The sequence below is a fragment of the Bos javanicus genome, chromosome 6 (genome assembly GCF_032452875.1).
Source record: "Bos javanicus breed banteng chromosome 6, ARS-OSU_banteng_1.0, whole genome shotgun sequence".
NCBI classification, from domain to species: domain Eukaryota; kingdom Metazoa; phylum Chordata; class Mammalia; order Artiodactyla; family Bovidae; genus Bos; species Bos javanicus.
The window spans coordinates 111,551,472-111,572,164 of record NC_083873.1 but is presented as its reverse complement, the minus strand read 5'-3'; the positions used below and the strand labels follow the sequence as shown (position 1 = coordinate 111,572,164).

Below are 20,693 nucleotides of genomic sequence, written 5' to 3'. Positions count from 1 at the left end.
GTCTGCTCCGTGCAGTTGGGAAGCGGTTTTCCAGAAGGAAACCCCTCACACGTCCTGGGGGGATGTGACTTGCTTTGTTTCCTGGCCTGTACATCTGAACATCTTTGATTTAAAACAGGGTTTACCCTGGGGTTTCCTTTGCCTCCCTAGGAGTGCACTTTGGAAGCGATCGTGCAGGACCCAGAATGTCCCGGACGCTCACTCCTGGGGCAGGAGACAATGGGCAGTGTGGGATGGACCCCCACCAGAGGAAGGAAGACCTGGGCTGGGGTCACAGATTTTAGACAAGTCACCCTCCCTATCAGTGCATTGTGTGTGCTCAGTCACTCAGTCGTGTCCGACTTTTTGTGACCCCACGCACTGTAGCCCGCCAGGCTTCTGTGTCCATGGAGTTTTCCAGGCAAGAATCCTGGAGTGCTGGAGTGGGTTGCCATTTCCTCCTCTAGGGAATCTTCCCAACTGAGGGATCAAACCCACTTCTCCTGCATTGGCAGGTGGATTAGGATACAACGTAGCTCCAGACCTACATGAGAATTTTTAAATACCCCAAATGATCATGCCCAGAAAAATCCAACTTTGCTTAGTGTTTCTGGATTTTCATGCACTGCTTGGAGATGGGGAGGGACAGCTCATGTTGAGAGTTCTTAGTAGGGGACTTCCCTGGAGGTTCAATGGTTGAGACTTCACCTGCCAATGCAGGGGGTGTGGGTTTGATCCCTGGTCAGGGAGCTAAGGTCCAACATGCCTTGGGGCCAAAAAACCACAACATAAAAACAGAAGCAATATTGTAACAAATTCAGTAAAGACTAAAAACGGTCCACATCAAAAAAAAAAAATCTTAATAAAAGAGCTCTTGGATTAGGTTAATTGTAAATTCCTTTCATTTGTAAAATATCATGTAAATGTGGAATTATTAGAGACTAAATTACATCTGTGTTTCCAAATAAGAATTCGCAGTTCCATGGGCTATGGGACAAAAAGCATTAGGGATAAATGGAGTCACAGTTCACTAAGGAAATCTGATGTCACTAACCTGTGTGCAACTGTTAATGCATTTTCCAACTAAAAACAAAAAATCACATTTACAGTTTAGATCTTCATTCTTTCCTGAGGCTGGTTGCTGTCAATCCAATTTGGATTACATAAATTAACTGGCAAAAATTAAGCACGACATTCACATTAAAACTTTAAACCTTGCAATTCAGTGTCCTGTCAACGTGTTCATATAGACGGGTTGGCAGACTTGTTTTGTGAAGGGCAAGATAGTAAAGATTTAAGGCTTTGAGGACCATATGGTTTCTGTTGCTTGGCTTTTGCGGTTTGTATGGCTGAGCAACCAGAGTCAACATATGGGTGTGGCTGCATTGGAAATTTAAAAAGAAATAATTAAACTTGATTTATTGACAAAAAAGTATTAGCAATTTCAATGTAACATTTTATCAGTATTAAGTAGGTGTATGTAGTTTGCTGGTAAATATGAAGGTGTCTTGTGAAAAGCTGAAAACTCTTCAAAATGGCAACACTCCAGTTCTGCCAACTGGCAAAACTTTAGGTCAAAAGTATCTGCCCTCCATTCTTTGACTGATTAGAGCCTCATTAGCTCAACTATTTACCTACATGAAGAAACAGAAATAAAAGTATACTATGTCACAGTTCAATAATTTGAGCACATATTTTCTAAATAGGCTTTTTGTATTTTTACTGAAAAAGTAATCTTGCTATTGTTTTGTGGCTTTTTTCCCCCCCAGATATTTTAAGAAAGATTATACAGAAGAAGTTTGACCTCTCAAAGGAGTATGATAAGGTAATTTTGGATTGATGTATCTGTTATCAAAAAATGGATGTGAGTAAAATATTGGCTGACTTGAAAGTTAATCTTTAAATAACCAGTTATCTGTGAATTCAGCTAATATTTTGACTTAGAAGTTTTATGGAATATTGAAACACCTTATAAATCCCATTTGAACTACAGCAGAAATTTCAAAGGTGGCATTTAGAGAAATATTCACCTTTTAAGCTGTATTTTATTGAAGATCTAGAAGTTCCTTAAATGAAGTCTTATACTGTTTTTTTTTTTTTTAAGCCAAGGGAGGAGATCTCTAACAAATGGAGTGGTTTGAACATCCCTAGAAGCGGGGATGCACACTTGTAACAACCGCATGCCCACATGTAGAGGAAAAAGAGTGAATTCTGACCAGAGTGCTTCCACGAGGAGGTGACTCTGGTAAAGAAGATGAGCAGGGCTGGAGCGGGTGGGGAGGTGGCTTTGTGAGTGGTTCAGGCTCTGGGGACCAGTGAGGGGAGGATGGGATGTGAAAGGAGGAAGCCCATAGGTGGAGCTGGTGGGTGAGAGGAGAGGAAGGCCCGGTGAGCTGGGGCCAGGGCAGGGCAGGGCCTTGAAGGCCTGCTCAGGTGAGTGGCCAGTGTTGTCAGAAAATACCCAGGCCCCTTCATGTCTCTAGTTAGCTCCAAGGTTAGGGTTGGGGTTAGGGTGCTGCGAATTTACCTCGTTTGCACCCACGAGATTAACTTCCTTCAAGAGACAAATGTGTTCTTTCGATTCTGGCTTATGATGAATGCAATTTGCCAGTAAAACAAACAGACAAATGTTTGTTGCTGTAAATGTTAGGATAATAAAGATTAGTTGAATCTGTTTGTCAAGCTATTAGTCCTGCAGGGTCAGCTGCCCATTCCAACCTTTCCTGGTATGAAGGTGGTTGTCAAGACAACAATCAAAGGGACCAGCAGGACTTTTATTTATTTAATGGCCAGCACAACAGATGTGAATGAAAGTGTCCCCGGTGGGTGTGAGGACCCTGTACCAGGAGGGCAGTGAACCCTTCTTGCCTGACAGTGGGAACAATGGCTGCATATTCTCAATTTGCAGTAAAGTGACAGTCAAGACAAAACTGAATGTAAAAGCCAAGAGGAAAGCCTCATTTCATGGGCATTTACGAGTATAAAAGAAAATGAGCCATTTACTCCCTGGTGCCCCCAGCCTGCTCTAATACCTCGGAAAGCATCTTTATTCTTCAGTTTCCACTGGCTTCATTTATATCTTCCAGACATGATGCCCTGTGTCTGCCTGCCTCCCTGGGCAGAATAAAATGACTGTTGCTTTCATATTTATGTTAAAAATTTGCATGCCATTAGCAGCCCGGCCGGAATGCCAGTTAGCCCTGCAGAGGTATGGGAGGGGATGAGAGGCGGAGCTTCCTCTGGGCCAGGCCTGGGGGACCTAGGGCCTTGGACCCCGAGGTGACTCTGAGCGGCCTGTTGAGTATGAGCTGGCATTGGCTGCCACCACCCCTGGACGAGTCCTCTGTGGTCGGCTTGATATTAGACCTGGAGTTCCTGTAGACTTAGGGGCCCCTTCGTTCCTGATTTCCTCTCCACCTCAGGTGTCTCCAAATGGATAAACACCGCTGGGGTGGAGCTGGGGTGGAGAAAGGAGACAGAACTGGGCCCACATGAATGAACGGACTCCTGCCCTAGGCGTGGAACTGGGTCACGTTTTCCAGTTATCCAAGGAGAAGAATTTGGTTAAACAAAGACACCCAGGAAGCCAGGGCACCTTGGGAGGGGAGTCCTGATTGGCCTTAGTCAGGTAAATGCTCTCTTGAAGCAGGGCCTGAGTCAAGGACTTTCGGGCGAGTCTCTTATTTGGGAACTTCCGGGAACCCTGGCTGGGGAGTGGGAGGTGAAACAGGAAGGAGGGCAGCCTACAGAGGGTGTGTCATTCCACCACCCACCACAGGGGGCGACAGAGCTCCGTCCCGTAGAGCAGCTGCACTGGACCCTGTAGACACAGCAGCGTGGGAATTAGCCCACCAGAAGGTGCGGGGGCTGAGCGCTCTATGCACTGAGAGACTGAAGAGGCACCTTCAGGGCTATTTGGGGCAGGGGCAGTATTAATCCCTCAGCACTCTGAGCTTACATGGTTTTAGAAGATGCCTTCGAGCACAGGTACCAGTAGTAAGATGTCTGGGGAGGCACACGGAGATGGCTAAGGTCCCGGGACTCGGGTGGACTCCACAACATCCTCTATACTGGCCATGCCCACCGGGTGTAACCTGCACAGTCACACAGGTACCCTCTGTCCAGCTGAAAGGCCCTTGGGAGTTCTTCAGCTGTCCATGTCCTGAGCTCATTTCATCTCCTGGTGAGCCCACAGTAGCCAGGGCTGCTGAGTTGGTGGTCTCCGGACAGGGGCTCTTTCAGTGAACTTCATCCCTTGGGAAGTTGGCAGCTGTGAATAGGTGTAGACCTTTTGTTCCAAGGGGCATCCTTGACTCTGGATGGAAATATGACTCCTTCCCATGGAACTGCCTCCTTCTTCCACGTCAGCTGAACGTGCAAAGTAGTGCTTTATAATCTGTGGCCTCGTTCTCCTCCAGAGATTTTTTAAAACACTTTTTCTCCCTTTGTTTAATGCATTCACTTAATGAGTATTTACAGAGTGCACGCTAGAAGCAACGCATAATAGGAGGACACGCATGTGAAAGTTATGTCTTTACTCCAAGAATTTGCAGTTGGTGAGAAGGAGGTCGTGGGGTTAGACTTGTGTATGCTTGGACACTGTGAGCTGAATTGTGTCCAAAACTCATATGCTGAAGTGCTAATCCCCTGTGGCTCAGAATGGGATTGTATTTAGAGGTAAGGTCTTTAAAAGGGTGATTACGTCAAAATGGGGTCATTCAGGTGGGTGTTAATCTAGTCTGACTGGTCTCCTTCTAAGAAGAGATTAGGACACAGACAGAGAAAGGACTATGTGGAGACAGGAAGAAGATGGCCATCTGCAAGCCAAGGAGAGAGGCATTAAAAGAAACTAACCCAGACCACACCTTGACCTTTGACTTTCCAGCCTCCAGAAGTATGAGAAAATAAATTTCTATTCTTCAAGCCACCCAGCCCTGGTATTTGGTTATAGCAGCCCTAGCCAACTGGTGGAGTAGATGCCTGCAAGGCAAGATGGAGAGGGACACACATGCCATGAGAAGTTCAGATCCAAGGCTGTTAACGTGCTGAGGATGGAAAGTGTACTGGCACTTGGGGAAATCAAGAAAGCCTCCAGAGTGGCACTGGCGTGTAAACTGAGACTTAAAGGCAAAGGGGCAATGAAAAATAAAGCTGTGAGAGTCCATGAGAAATAAAGTTCTGCTTCCATTTGCAAACCTGGCTTGAAGCACAAAGCTTCTCCTCTGCTTCTTTTATTTTTAAGATTTTTTTTTTTTAATGTGGACAGTCTGTACTGAATTTGTTACACGATTGTTGAACACCATTACTTCTGCTGTTTCTGTACTGGTTTTTTGGCTGTGAGGGATGTTGGGTCCTAGATTCCCGACTAGGAATGGAACCTGCTTCTCCTGCATTGAGAGGTCAAGTCTTAGCCACTGGACCACCAAGAAGTTCCTTCACTGCTTCTTGAATCATGAACTGTCACCTTCCACTTTGTGATAATAAGAGTCATCATTTCTTGTCTGCCATGTTCCAAGCACTGGATTAGCAGGTTTTTTTTGTTTGTTTTTTTTTTAATTGTGTCTAATCCTCACAACACCTGTCCAAGACAATCCTGCACTCAGAGAGTCTAGGGAACTGAGGTCACCCAAAGACTGGATGGCGACACTGGGGTCTGTACCCAGGCCAGACTAACTCTGAGCACATCAACAAAAGTGAGGCTCACGCCAGGTCAGCACGCTGTCCTCCTGAGGTGACTCATTGGGAGCAGTGGCTTCCATTCGAGTATCATGAGCTGTGAGCACGGAGGGTGAGCGCCCCTGAGCTGCGCCTTTTACCTGTGAAACCATGAAAGATTACTGTGTGTAATTCCCCAGGCAAGAAGTGGTCAGGCAGAAGTGGAAGGCCTGGATCGGAAGAGAATTTGGAGTTACGGAGCCGTGAGGAAATCTGAGGACCAGACAGATGAGCTATAGAAATCCGAGAAACAACTTGAATAACCCTCTTTTTTTTTTTTTATGTGTGTTTGGGTTTTTATTCTTTTTTTTAAATTTATTTTTATTGAAGAATAATTGCTTTACAGAATTTTGCTGTTTTCTGTCAAACCTCAACATGAATCAGCCATAGGTATACATAAATCCCCTCCCTTTTGAAACTTGCTCCCATTGAATAACCCTCATTTACTAGCACTTGCGTAGTACAGGCTCCGTGGCAGGCACCCGAGAACGTGCTTTGCAAATAGTAAGTCTTAGTGTTCACACTACCCACAGCAGAGGTGTTTCAGTTCAGTTCAGTCGCTCAGTCGTGTCCAACTCTTTGAGACCCCTTGAATTGCAGCACGCCAGGCCTTCCTGTCCATCACCAACTCCTGGAGTTCACTCAGACTCATGTCCATCGAGTCAGTGATGCCATCCAGCCATCTCATCCTCTGTTGTCCCCTTCTCCTCTTGCCCCCAATCCCTCCCAGCATCAGAGTCTTTTCCAATGAGTCAACTCTTCCCATCAGGTGGCCAAAGTACTGGAGTTTCAGCTTTAGCATCATTCCTTCCAAAGAAATCCCAGGGCTGATCTCCTTCAGAATGGACTGGGTTGGATCTCCTTGCAGTCCAAGGGACTCTCAAGAGTCTTCTCCAACACCACAGTTCAAAAGCATCAATTCTTCTGTGCTCAGCTTTCTTCACAGTCCAACTCTCACACCCATACATGACCACTGGAAAAACCATAGCCTTAACTAGATGGACCTTTGTTGGCAAAGTAATTGAATATGCTATCTAGGTTGGTCATAACTTTTCTTCCAAGGAGTAAGCGTCTTTTAATTTCATGACTGCAGTCACCATCTGCAGTGATTTTGGAGCCCCAAAAATAAAGTCAGCCACTGTTTCCCCATCTATTTCCCATGAAGTGATGGGACCGGATGCCATGATCTTCGTTTTCTGAATGTTGAGTTTTAAGCCAACTTTTTCACTCTCCTCTCTCACCTTCATCAAGAGGCTTTTTAGTTCCTCTTCACTTTCTGCCATAAGGGTGGTGTCATCTGCATATCTGAGGTTATTGATATTTCTCCCAGCAATCTTGATTCCAGCTTGTGCTTCTTCCAGCCCAGCATTTCTCATGATGTACTCTGCATATAAGTTAAATAAGCAGGGTGACAACATTCGGCCTTGACATACTCCTTTTCCTATTTTTAACCAGTCTGTTGTCCCACGTCCAGTTGTAACTGTTGCTTCCTGACCTGCATACAAATTTCTCAAGAGGCAGGTCAGGTGGTCTGGTATTCCCATCTCTTTCAGACTTTTCCACAGTTTATTGTGATCCACACAGTCAAAGGCTTTGGCATAGTCAATAAAGCAGAAATAGATGTTTTTCTGGAACTCTCTTGCTTTTTCCATGATCCAGCGGATGTTGGCAATTTGGTCTCTGAAGAGAAGTGAAAAGCAAAGGAGAAAAGGAAAAATATAAGCATCTGAATGCAGAGTTCCAAAGAATGGCAAGAAGAGATAAGAAAGCCTTCCTCAGTGATCAATGCAAAGAAATAGAGGAAAACAACAGAATGGGAAAGACTAGAGATCTCTTCAAGAAAATTAGAGATCCCAAGGGAACATTTCATGCAAAGATGGGCTCGATAAAGGACAGAAATGGCATGGACCTAACAGAAGCAGAAGATATTAAGAAGAGGTGGCAAGAATACACAGAAGAACTGTACGAAAAAGATCTTCATGACCCCGATAATCACGATGGTGTGATCACTGACCTAGAGCCAGACATCCTGGAATGTGAAGTCCAGTGGGCCTTAGAAAGCATCACTATGAACAAAGCTAGAGGAGGTGATGGAATTCCAGTTGAGCTATTTCAAATCCTGAAAGATGATGCTGTGAAAGTGCTGCACTCAATATGCCAGCAAATTTGGAAAACTCAGCAGTGGCCACAGGACTGGAAAAGGTCAGTTTTCATTCCAATCCCAAAGAAAGGCAATGGCAAAGAATGCTCAAACTACCACACAATTGCACTCATCTCACACGCTAGTAAAGTAATGCAGAGGTGTTTAGGTCGCCATTAAATACATTTATCCATTCCGTCTTGAGCTTTCAGCACGCAGGGTGTGAGCCAAGCCCTGTGCTTGTGATGCAAAATGAGCTATGCAAAGCAACCTTGTTATGGAAGGATACATTTCCCCTGGGGACCAACGGGTGTGGGCCAGCCCCTCCACAGACTCTCCACCTGCTGGCTGACTGTAAACAAGGGAAACAGAGGAACATCACTGTCTCACTGCTTACTTCGGGTTTCTGCAGGGAGAACCTCTCAGCCTAGCTTGTCAGAGTGATGCCTGCTCAATTAAAGGACAAGGTTCCTATCTTCAAGGAATGCACGGTATTGGATCATTTAGGTAGTGACTTAGGATTACCTCCCACCGATGACCTATAAGTGTCACCCACACCTCTAAAACTTTTCAGGGGAAGTTCTCCCAGCCCCCTGCCCCCTCCCACCTGCCATCTTTTATATTCTGAGCAGCACTGTCAGCAGGACTTTGAGTTTCCTTGCAACGACTTCCTGAAATGGTTTTTGTGTGGCCATGGTTCAGCTCCACTCCAGCCTCTTGGTTGATGATCCTCTAGACTCAGCTGGGCTGGATCCTCCTCATTCTTTCCATCCTCAGTTACTACGCTTCCCTGTCTTGGATGAGATGGTTGGATGGCATCACCAACTCAATGATGAGTTTCAGCAAGCTCTGGGAGTTGGTGAGGGACAGGGAAGCCTGGCGTGCTGCAGCCCATGGGGTCGAAAAGAGCTGGACACGACTGAGTGACCGAACTGAACTTGTCTTGGCGCTTCCTCTGGGGTCAGGTGCAGGGCTTGGGACTGATTGCTGAGGCTTCAGTCCTGACCTTGCCAGAGCTACCAGTCCTGGGATATTGACTCGTGACTTTGTAAATGTCAGCTCATCAATCCAGGTGGGTTTGTGACGTTTGAAACCCAGCCTCCGTGTTTGCAAAAGTGTAAAAATGACTCTGTCCCCCCTTCATGCACAAATCACGTCCCTCTTTTTAAAAAAAAACATGGGACAGTCTCATGAGCAAATTTCTCATCATGGGAAGCTCATTACTTTGCCATGGATCGGTCCTTGACTGTCGCTGACAATCCCCCATCTCTGGACCACTGTTTAGGGATTGTTGGTCTTAGGCAATGTGGCTCCTTCTCTCTTCTCTCCATCAGCTTGTCTGATTGTGATCTGGCACCTCTCGTAAGACAGGTCCCAGACTGAGCACCTGGGAGAGACGGTGAGTGTGATGGTCACAGTCCTCGCCCTCCTGGAGCTGCAGGTCATGTGGGAGCTGTCACTCCATATGAAGGAAAGGCTGTGAAAGGGCAGTTGTAGGACCCCATGGCAGCAGGAAGGAAGAATGTACTGCCAACCCAGATGTGGTTATCAGTACAGACTTCCTGGAGGAAGCAACATCCACACTCAGACTTGAGTTTCCTCAGGAGAAGAGTGATGGGAATAATGTTCAAGCAGCGGGGAGCTCAAAGTGAGGAAGGGAGATAGAGCACGGTGCTTTCTAGGGACTCGAGTGGCCCAGAAGAAGGGGGCAGGAAGCCAGGAGTAAGCAAGATGGGACCACGTGGGGCAGTTTGAATTAAACATGGCGGCACCCCACAGACTGCTGCTAAGCAAAAGGATACCTGGAAGGTGGAGCCTTGGGTTCTGGGGTTTGGGCAGCCCCAGACTTGGTTTTGTGGGGACCCTGAGGTCAGTATGTTACGCGTTTGTAACTTTCCCTCTCATTCCCGGGTCCATAACTGATCAGCACGCTGATGAAGAGCCTTGCAAGAAACCCAGGTGTAAATTCAAGTGGGAGCCCTAGAACTTGACTCTCCCTGAAACACTGTTTCTCTCATAAATGCTCCTTGATATGTCCTTCTCTCTCTTGATTCTCTCTGTGCGGGATGTTAATATTCTCAGTGGCGGTTAATCACTCCAGTAACGTTTTCTGTTTTCTTGATGCATGCTGCCTGTGCTTGCACAAACTCTGCGACGGCTCTGCCTTCCTCAGCCAGAAAACGTAGTCTTGACTCTGAAGGTAACGCCCTCGCTTGCTGTTTCACGTTGCTCTGTGTAAAGCCCGCTGTGATGCTTTTGCCAAAACTCCCAGTTCCCTGTCCTCTCCCTGTGATGGTTTTTGTTTCCTTTTTGTTTTTGCCATTGCCTGCATCTTCTCTTTCAGCTCCAGTAGTCCAGGAAATAACAAACCATCTTGGCAAGCCTAAAATCTTCATCTTCTTTTCAATGCAACCCACAAAGCCCTCCAGAAATCTTGGTATATCAGGACAATATTTAGGTCCTTGCCAGATCTCGGCCAGACTTCAGTCTAGACGTGAACTCTGGAAATGACATATCTTGTTCCAGATACTGTTCGACCCAGTATTTAGTCCTTCCTGGTGACTCAGACGGTAAAGAATCCGCCTACAGTGCCAGGTTCAATTCCTGGGTTGGGAAGATTCCCTGGAGAAGAGAATGACTACCCACTCCAGTATTCTTCCCTGGGGAATCCCAAAGACAGAGGAGCCTGGTGGGCTACAGTCCATGGGGTCACAAAGAGTAGGATACCACTGAGCAACTTTCGCTTCACTTCACTTCATTGGAAAGCTTATATAGAAAATATAAAGTTCTTATCTGGAACTAAAGATAGCGCATCTAAAACATTTCAGTATACCTTTCCTGGATTTGGGGTTCTCTGTCTCCTAGAATTCAGAAAGGATTTTAAATTCCTTTAGAAGTAGTAACAATTTTTAAAAATAGTTATAATTTAGAATACTTGCTGAGAAATGATAGCAGAATAAGTAAGAGTTGGTGTGTCTAGAGCTGGTTTTTCAATTGGCCAGTGATATGAGTCCTCAAGGGAGGGTTATATACCAGCAAGTAATGACTCTTCATGGCCCTAGTATCTGGCTTATTGTAAGGAGTATGTTTGATGAATGCATCAAAAATGCACTGTTTTTCCTTTTTATCCTTTTAACCTTATAGAATAAAGGATATCTAATTATATGGAATTAGATAATATTCAAGTGCCATATACACCTAGTTTAATGCTCATAATAAGTATTTGCCCACAGAGTTAGCTAATATTGATTGAACATTTGCTGTGTGCTGGGCCCTTTGCTAGTTGTTTACACATTAGCTCATTTAATTATCTGTCCCTCTCAATCTGCTGACGACGTTAATCCTAATGTAACATTTCCTGCTTTAGAGAATTAAAAGCCGCCTCTGCTGGGATTCAGAGCAGGTTCTCAGACTCCCAACGTCAGTGCTGTCTCACAGGGACATCACATTTGTTCACAGGAACAAGACTTGGGTTTCGTTTTCCTTTGCTCTGCTTGGCTTCAGAATGTCTTGCTCTCTAGCTGCTCCAGGAGTTGCAAACCACCAACCTGTAGCTTTTCTGCATTCTTTCACAACGTCTTCCTTTATGTAGGTACGAGTAGCTTGAGGATTGGAGGACTGCAACGAGAATGAGTGTTATCCTCCTGGTGCGTTAATTTTTACTTAGCTGGAATAAAGCCAGTCGTGCTTATGAAAACAGGTTTTGGTCATGTGATTGTGTCTAGAAATTGGGCCCATTAGGAACCTAGGGACGTGTGAGATGAAGGCTGACGAGCCCCGTCCCACTGGCCTGAAATGGGCACTTATGGAGCGTCTGCTCGTGGCAGGTACTCTCCTTGGCGCCTTATCGCTAACTGTATATGCTCTACAATGTTCACGACGACCTTACAAGGTACGTATTTTTATTCCCGGAACCTGGGTGAGGAAACTAACATGTTTGATTTGGAAAGACTGAGCTTTTCCCCCCTAAATTTAGGAATATTCCAGATTCTTCTATAATGCTGGATTTGTCATCAATTGATCCTATCCAAACTACTGTGAATCCTGAATAACTACTGCTGGCTCTGTCTTTCTGGTGAAAAACACCCTTGGTATGTGTGTGTTTAGTCGCTCAGTTGTGTCTGGCTCTTTTCGATCCCATGGCAGTAGCCTTGCCAGGCCTGCTTGTCCATGGGACTTTTCTCAACAAGAATACTGGAGTGGGTTGTCATTTCTTCCTCCAGGGGATTGACCTTCCCTCCCAGGGACTGAAGCAGTGTCTCCTGCATCTCCTGCATTGCAGGCAGATTCTTTACTGCTGAGCCACCGGGGCTTATTCATTATGCAAGGAGTTCTAGCAAAATTTATCATGCCATTTAAAAACAAAGTACCTTTGAAAGTGAAAGTGGAAATGTTAATCTCTCAGGGGTTGAAATTAAACCATTTGCAACTTGACTTTGCATTTGGATATTTTCCTGGAAGTTGAAAGGTCTTTCCCAGAACTGACTCACTGGAAAAGACCCTGATGCTAAGAAAGATTGAAGGCAGGAGGAGAAGGGAACCAACAGAGGATGAGATGGTTGGATGGCATCACCAACTCAACGGACATGAGTTTGAGTAAACTCTGGGAATTGGTGATGGACAAGGAAGCCTGGCGTGCTGCAGTCCATGGGGTGGCAAAGAGTCGGACACGACCGAGTGACTGAACTGACTGACTGAAAGAAGGTAGCAACTGCTTGATCCCATATTCTGACAACTCAAATCGGTGCATCCTTTGTTTCAGGAAGGATCTTCAAAATGGACACACACACACACACCCCTGAAGGTTTAACCCATGATGGCAAATAGGTTAAAAAGCATGAAATGTGTTCACTGTGGAATGTTCTCTGTGTAATTGGTGTCACAGTGTGTGCTGTTTCTTTTGTTTGACTTGCAGATTATCTACTATGAGATCGGGATTATTATCTGTGCTGCCCTGGGATTGCTGTTTGTTATTCTGATGCCTCTGGTGGGCTTTTTCTTTTGTCTGTGTCGTTGCTGTAACAAGTGTGGTGGAGAAATGCACCAGCGACAGAAGAAAAGTGGTCCCTTCCTCAAGAAATACTTTACAATCTCCCTCCTGGTGATCTGTGTGTTCATAAGGCAAGTAGAACCTTGGACAAGAGCTGAGTGGGTCTGAGGCTGATGAACAATACTTGTGTTTAACTGTTAAGCACATGAGCTTGAAACAATAAGAGAATACAGAAACAGAAAAAAAAAACCAAAAACGCAAAAAACAGAAAAGAGAGAAAAAAGATGTTTGTCCCGTGCATCACTATAAACAGAAGTTGGCACTGTCATTGGGCTGCTGTAGTTTAGGTGATAAGCCAACCTCGTGGTACTTTTTTCATTTTGAAGACATCTGAATAAATTCTGGGCCTGCAGAAAGCATTCGCCTTCCAGGACAGCACTTCCTTCCTCTTAAGTAGCTCTCTCAAGACAGGGGCCATGCGGGACGGCAGAGCAAGCATTTACTAGCTTATCTTTATGTCCCAAGGGATCTTTTTTTAAAAAGTTAGTTTTGTTTTTTTTAAAATTGAAGATCAGTTGATTTACAGTATGTTACTTTCAGATGTATAGCACATGATTCAGTTATATGTATATATATGTGTGTGTGTGTGTACATATATATATATATACATATATATATTCCTTTTCAGGTTCTTTTCTTTTAAACATCATTAAAAATATTGAGTATAATACCCTGTGCCCTCCAGATGGGTAGCGTCCTTGAATTGGGAGATTAGAATATTGTTGGATGGAATTAGCTTCCTAATCATATAACCAGTTTTCTTGATTTTTACAATTATGCTGGAACCCTGCCTTTTTTTTTTTTTTAAAGTTTGTTCAATGTAGATTCTCATTGTGAGAAAGAAATCTGTTCACTATACCTCTTTCCCCACTGAAAATGATAATTACACTTGCAGTCACAGCTTCTTGAGAGAATGATCTCCAAAACTGTGACTCAGAGTAGGGAATGAGTGTGTGGACATGGGGCTGGGCTTGGGATGCACAGGGAGGTTGAGATTGGCGTATGTGCACTGCCACGTGTAAAACAGAGAGTGGAGACCTGCTGGACAGCACAGAGAGCCCAGCTCGGTGCCCTGTGACGGCCGAGAGCATTAGGATGCGTGTGGGGGTGGGAGGGAGGGCCAGGAGGGAGGGGAGACGTGTATACACATGGCTGATTCACTTCATTGTATGGCAGAAACTAACACGACATGGTGAAACAACTATACCCCAGTTTAATAAAACATAGCATCGAGACTATTACTGAGTTAAAAATAAATAACACATACGTAAATCTAGAAATCTAGCTCCTTCAGGGACTTCTCTGGTGGTCCAGTGGTTAAGACTCCGTGCTTGCAATGAAGGGGTTGTGGGTTCGATCCCTGGTCAGGGAACTTAAGATCCCACATGCTGTGCATGCAGTGTGGCCAAAAAAATAAAATAAAATTCAATAAACTAAAAAAAAATGTAGCTCCTATAGTGTACCATGTTCTCTAAACATTTCCTTCAGTGTTTTGCATGGTAATCTGGAGGCAGGTGCCTGTACCCTAGTGATGCATTACCCAGTTATAGAATGTGCATATTTCTGGTTCTGTCTGTGTTCTTCCTTTTGGAAATAATATGGAACCCTCTCTTGAAGCCTGGAGCATGCTTCATGATTTAGGTTGTTTCTCTGGCAGCCCCTGCTGCTGCCAGAAGTTTTGAGTGGACTGACGGATCCTAAGGACACTGCTCTTAAGATGAGGACAATTGTTGTGTAGTAGCTAATTTGTGTCCGACTCTTTTGTGACCCCATGGATTGTAGACCTCCAGGCCCCTCTGTCCATGGGGTTTCTTGAGCCCAAATCAGATCCCTCCAAGAGGAGTGTGCTTCATGATCTTGGCACCCTGGTGGTGATATTTAGGCATCTTTCCACATTCTCTCTGGAGAAGGCAATGGCAACCCACTCCAGTACTCTTGCCTGGAGGATCCCAGGGATGGGGGAGCCTGGTGGGCTGCCATCTATGGGGTCGCACCGAGTCAGACACGACTGAAGGGACTTAGCAGCAGCAGCAGCCACATTCCCTCATCCATTCAACAAGCGTGTCATATCCAGAAATAGTGCCTATGACATGAGTGATGCTGAGTTTCAGGGAGTCCCAGAGACAGTGAGGAGTGGCGAGTCCCATCCTCCTGGATGTGTCTGCAAGCGTCACAGTTGCTCGATAGCCGGGAGAAAGATTTTTCAGGTTTTGCTAAAGAACTGATATTGGGCAATTTAAGCAGAAAACAGACGTTAAATAGAACAATTTAAAGTTCCAAAGTTCTGGCTGCAAACAAAAGAAGAAAAGTTCTTAAAGTGTGGCCATAAGTGGAGGCACGGAGAGAGGTGCTATTTGGGGAACTAAAGTTCCCCAGCTAATTTCATGCACCCTGGTTGACAAGCAGGGAGTTTGTGTGTGCGTTTTGTCTGCAAGGCAGGGTTGTGGATTCCTCTCTCTTTCTCTCTTTCCTGTTTCCCTGTGTGTCTGTGCCACTGTCTCTTGGTTTGTAATTTGAATCTGACTGCTTCTGCACACTGAATTCTGAAAGGCAGCCTAAGGTTGGGGTGATGGTAATTCCAGATGTCCCCAGTCTCTCTGCTTTGTGTTTGAAGTATTTTCAGGAATGTGCAGACCCAAAAGCTAGGGGAGTAGCTACCAGAGAAATGTCAGTTACAGCCCAAGACAAGTCAGGCCCTGTGCATTTCCTTGAAGCCTGAAACTTACATCCTTCATTCATCCGGAGTCTTGAACTGTGCTCTCTCTTCCTCTCTGCACACCCCTGGACATCAAAGATGAGGTTCAGATGACAAAGTGTCTTTGGAAAATACTTGTCCTTGGGGCTTATTGTTAGCACGGTTACCTAATAGTTTCACTTCATATAGATACATGTATTGTAAAGACATATAAATGTTAAAGCTTCAGTGCAGCAATAAGCTTGGCTTTCATTTTATATAAAATGAATGATACATAAAATGTTTTATTCTTGAGAACTCAGACTCATCAAACACATTTAGATGAGTTTTTTTTTTTCTTGAGTGTATTTTAGTTTAGAAAATCATTTTAAAAAATACTTCTGTGATTCTATAATCTGCTATACATTCAGTGAAGATATTTTCCCCACTCAAGTAAAACTTATAATTGAATATCATAATTTTAAATTCAATATAGTTAAACCAGAGTGGACGTGCTCTTTGAGGCTGTGACAAATTTTAAACTAATTTATTTCACATAATACATTGAATTTATATACAAATTACAAATAGGTCAAAATAAGATGAGTATTGAGATTGTTTTGTTTACTTTAAATTCAGACTAGAAGCTTAAACTTCTTTACTTTGAATTTTAAAATTTAAATAGTGATTTTTAAGTCCTCCTTTTAGAACACCTACTTGGTTGCAAGTTTCTTCAACATCATGAGTTGTTTTAAATGTTTGCAAGTAATCAAAACTAGCCAAGAAGATTAAAAACCAGAGGAAAACAGAAATATCCATACTATGACTAGATAAAAACGAGGAGAAACTAGGTCCACAAAATCAGAAGAGGAGATAAAATAAGAGAAGAAGGAGTGTCCACAACATCATGAGGCAGAAGGAGAAAGAAAAAGAGGTGTTAGCATATGCTTCCAAAGACCTCGGTGGAGATTGAATACCACTGGTATTTAATCTTTGTATGTGATTTTTTTTTAAAAGTCCTTTCAGAAGCCCAGAGCAGTCCACTTGCCTTTTATCAGGTTCGGTCCCATTTTGTGGTTCTCTACTAAGTGTTACATTCAAAAAGAAGTTGGTTTTTAAATGTCTTGGGTTTTTTTTTATATATATCCTATTTTGCAAAAAATTTTAAAATCTTTTCTTTCTAATTGAGAAAGGCATAGGTATCAAGGAGAAAGATCCCCTGGTATACGTGGAATGTATGTGGTCATGCTGTTTCTCCTTCTGAGCTTTTCCCAAGGCGGCTGTGAAATGTTCGAATTCCGCAGACACTGATGTATGTTTACGTAAGTCTGTTTGACCATCAGCAGTAGATTACATCGCCGCGTCTCACGGTGGACTCTTTAAGCAGATGTGTCTTGCTCCAGAAAAAAACAGGTTTTCTCTCCTTTTTTTCCTTTGCATTTATCATCACTGAATTTTTCAGAATTTCAAAAAGGTTATAAGCAACAACAAAAAGGACAGCTGTGCCTTTACTTCTCCAGCGTACGGTTGTTGCTGAGTATACCAGTCAGCTTTTGCCAGTTACTGTGGTGAAAACTGAATCCCAGTCATTTTCAGGAAGGTGGCTGTTTTCAAAGTGAATTTTTGTTGTTGGTCTTAGGATATGATGTCAATTTCCGGGTTTGGAGGCCACAAGCTTCTAGAAAAGAAATCGAGCTAGCATGCCTGGAAAATCACGAGACTTTTTAATGAGAGGCTATTTGTTTAAGATTGAAACTGAAATTGAAAAGTTATCTTTAAAAAAGTAAGAGGTCAGTCACAGACTTAAAGCATTTATTTGGCTCTTATTGGTGAACTTCACTGTCAGTAGGAATTGGTAGAAAAAAAATTGCTACCCGTCTTAAAGGTTTAGAAACTCTAAAAACTTTTAAACATTTACTTTTAAGTGTATATGAGAGAAAAGTAGTCCATCCATGTAAAATACAGAAAGTGTCATGCTAATATATCATAAAATAAATGCCCATCTTCTGCTAAAAACTTCAAGAGATTTGTTGTACAAACTAAAAGTATGTGTTTTCTATAGCTTAAAATCTCTTTTTGGGTCAGTGCCAGAGAACTATTAGTCATTTGGCTATCATTTGATTGAAATTTTATTCCCTTTATTTTATTGGCTGTCATTTTATTGAATTCATTCATTCATTATCATTATATCCTAAGAGTTGACTGAAGGTGACACTGTTAGTCATTCAGTCATGTCTGACTCTGCGACCCCATGGATTGTAGATGCCAGGCTCATCTGTCCATGGAATTTAATTCCCCAGGCAAGAGTACTGGAGTGGATTGCCATTCTATTCTCCAGGGGATCTTCCCAACCCTGGGATCAAACCCAGATCTCCTGCATTGCAGGTGGATTCTTTACTATCTGAGCCATCAGGGAAGCCCAAGAATACAGGAGTGGGTAGCCTATCCCTTCTCCAGGGGATCTTCCTGACCTAGGAATCGAACTGGGGTCTCCCACTTTGCAGGCGGATTCTTTACCAGCTGAGCTACCAGGGAAGCCCTCTTAATTCTCTATTTCTGTTTGAATAAGAGTTATACAATTGGTTTGTGTAGTATTCAGATTTTTTTTCTTTGATTTGCTGGTAGTATTTAAAAATGGGAAATTTTTTTTAAATAGGAAATTTTATTTAGATTGCAGATTTTTGTGAATAATTGGAAGATCTGGCAAGTCTGGTCTTCTACCATCAGGGGAACACTTACTAGAGGCACAGAGAATCTCTGCCATCACCACCTCTGATCTCCCAGTTCCCCTAGTCCAGCCCATACACTTTGCCCTTCATGCTTTCTGCCTGCCTGCATAGGCATTTGAATTTGCCATCTTTAACTTAAATATAAAATTTGCAGTGAGTATGAAAATCAGCTTTGAAAGTTGGCTGAATTCTATTCCAGAATTCTGTTTAGTACAGTTTTTGAAAAATGATCCATGGCTTTCATCTTAATTAGATTCATAACTGAGTAACAGAAATGTGCCTTTAAATATGTCGGATTGAAAGTCAGCTGTTTTATTGCAATGCCGTGTTTCCTGATTTATGTTTGGAGTGAAGGCATTTATTCAGTAAAGGGATAGTTTCTGCCTGGGACATTCTACACCTATGGCTAAGCTTCTAAATGGACCAGATGAAACAAAGCCCAGTCCTTAAATCCATCTGCACCCACCTTGGACACAAGACCCTGTGTTACCCAAGGTTGACCAAGAAGCAGTTCCCACCTCTTTTTAGGGCAGTTCAGCACAGGTGAAAATAAGGCAAAAGAGAGTATGAAGTGAGAAAAACCTGTCAGAACTTCAGGGTGAGCCTTCTGGGAGTTCAAGACAAGGCATTCTCCTATCCAGGGGATTCAGGGAAAGTTAACAACAAAACTGTGGGTTTGTAACCATACAATGAAAGGTTCAAAGCAGTCCATCCTAAAGGAAATCAGTCCTGAATATTCATTGGAAGAACTGATGCTGAAGCTGAAATACCAATACTTTGGCCAATACTTATGGGAAGAACTGACTCACTGGAAAAGACCCTGATGCTGGCAAAGATTGAGGGCAGGAGGAGAAGGGGTTGACAGAGGGTGAGATGGTTGGATGGTGTCACTGACTCGATGGACATGAGTTTGAGCAAGCTCCGGGAGTTGGTGATGGACAGGGAGGGCTGGCATGCTGCAGTCCATGGGGTGGCAAAGACTCGGACACGACTGAGCGACTGAACTGACTGAGTGGGAGGCTGGGTGTTACAGATCATCCAGCCTGGACTTGAGCTTGCTGCTTGTTTCCCGAGTGCGCTTTGACTTATATGAAAGATGGGCCTGGAGAATGATGAATGACAGAGAACTTGGACGTGATGGGGAAGAGCAAGGGCCTCCCTTTGTGAAGTCCTCTGGTGGGCAGGGGTATCAGGTGGTGATCCTGACTTAGCACATAGAGGGGTGGAAATTTGGTGTGGCAAGAAAAGCTTCAGGAATATTACTGTAACACAACTTTTTTTTTCCTTCTGTTGACATTACTCCAAAGTTGCTGTTTTGGGCTGTTTGGCTTTATTTTGCATGAATACATCATTTATTAATAATAGCCGTTGTTGCTCTTGGAGAAGGAAATGGCAGCCCACTCCAGTATTCTTGCCTGGAAAATTCCCATAGACAGAGGAGCCTGGTGGGCCCCAGTTCATGGGGTTGCAAAGAGTCAGACATGCCTGAGCGACTGAGCATTATTGCTCTGCTGTAATTTCAGCATCATGAATACTAATGCAAACTTAAGACAGATGAAAATGGATTTGAAGGTGGTCCTCCAAGTGCCAGAGACTATTGTTAATTTCATTTTGAAAGATTATCATCAGCATGAATGCAAATGTAAAATCCTGGAGCCCTCATGGACACGCAGTACCACTCTCCTTTGTCTCAGAAGCACTGGTCTAATGGCTTTTATGGTTTTGTGATACCACCTGATGTTCACACAAGGAAAGGCCTTTCTCAGGCTCACAGTGTGTGATGTTGGCAGTTGTGGGACCAGACCCCGAGTCGCATGTTCCTGCTCCTACGCAGTCTGCTGCACCTTGCCAACCATGAGAAATAGTTTCAGCATTCTCTTACAGACTGTTGGGGGTTAGTTTGGAAAGACCAATGCATCTGTGTAATATTGCTATGTGAAAGTATTTGTTGTTTTGAAAATTTTAATTTTTTAATTGAAGTGTAGTTGATTTACAGTATCGTGTTCACTTCAGGTGTACATACAGCAGACTGACTCAATTATACACACACACACATATATGTATGTATATATACATACATATACTTATATATAGATATAAGTATATATACACATATGTGTATGTGTGTGTATATATATATGAAAGTCACTCCATCATGTCTGACTCTTTGCAACCCCATAGACTGTAGCCCGCCAGACTCCCCTGTCCATAGAATTCTCCAGGCAGGATTACTGGAGTGGGTAGCCATTCCCTTCTCCTATATATATATGTGTGTGTGTGTGTGTGTGTATTTTGCATTCTTTTCCCATATAGGTTATTACAACATACTAAGCTCCGGGAGTTGGTGATGGACAGGGAGGCCTGGCGTGCTGCAATTCATGGGGTCACAAAGAGCCGGACACGACT

General features: G+C 43.7%; 1 protein-coding gene across 17 annotated transcripts in view; it reads left to right on the top strand.

Moving 5' to 3' along the window:
• The window catches only part of PROM1 (prominin 1), a 151,037-nt gene that overhangs the window by 75,167 nt on the left and 55,177 nt on the right, over positions 1-20,693 (top strand). For 14 of the 17 annotated variants that reach the window (XM_061420887.1, XM_061420885.1, XM_061420888.1 and 11 more), the window contains 2 exons: positions 1,749-1,804; positions 12,750-12,955. In XM_061420887.1, coding sequence (XP_061276871.1) covers positions 1,749-1,804; positions 12,750-12,955 — 262 coding nt within the window. Of the gene's footprint in view, positions 1-1,748; positions 1,805-11,238; positions 11,727-12,749; positions 12,956-20,693 lie in introns of those variants that run through there. The other 3 variants (XM_061420892.1, XM_061420890.1, XM_061420889.1) reach the window with 2 other exon arrangements.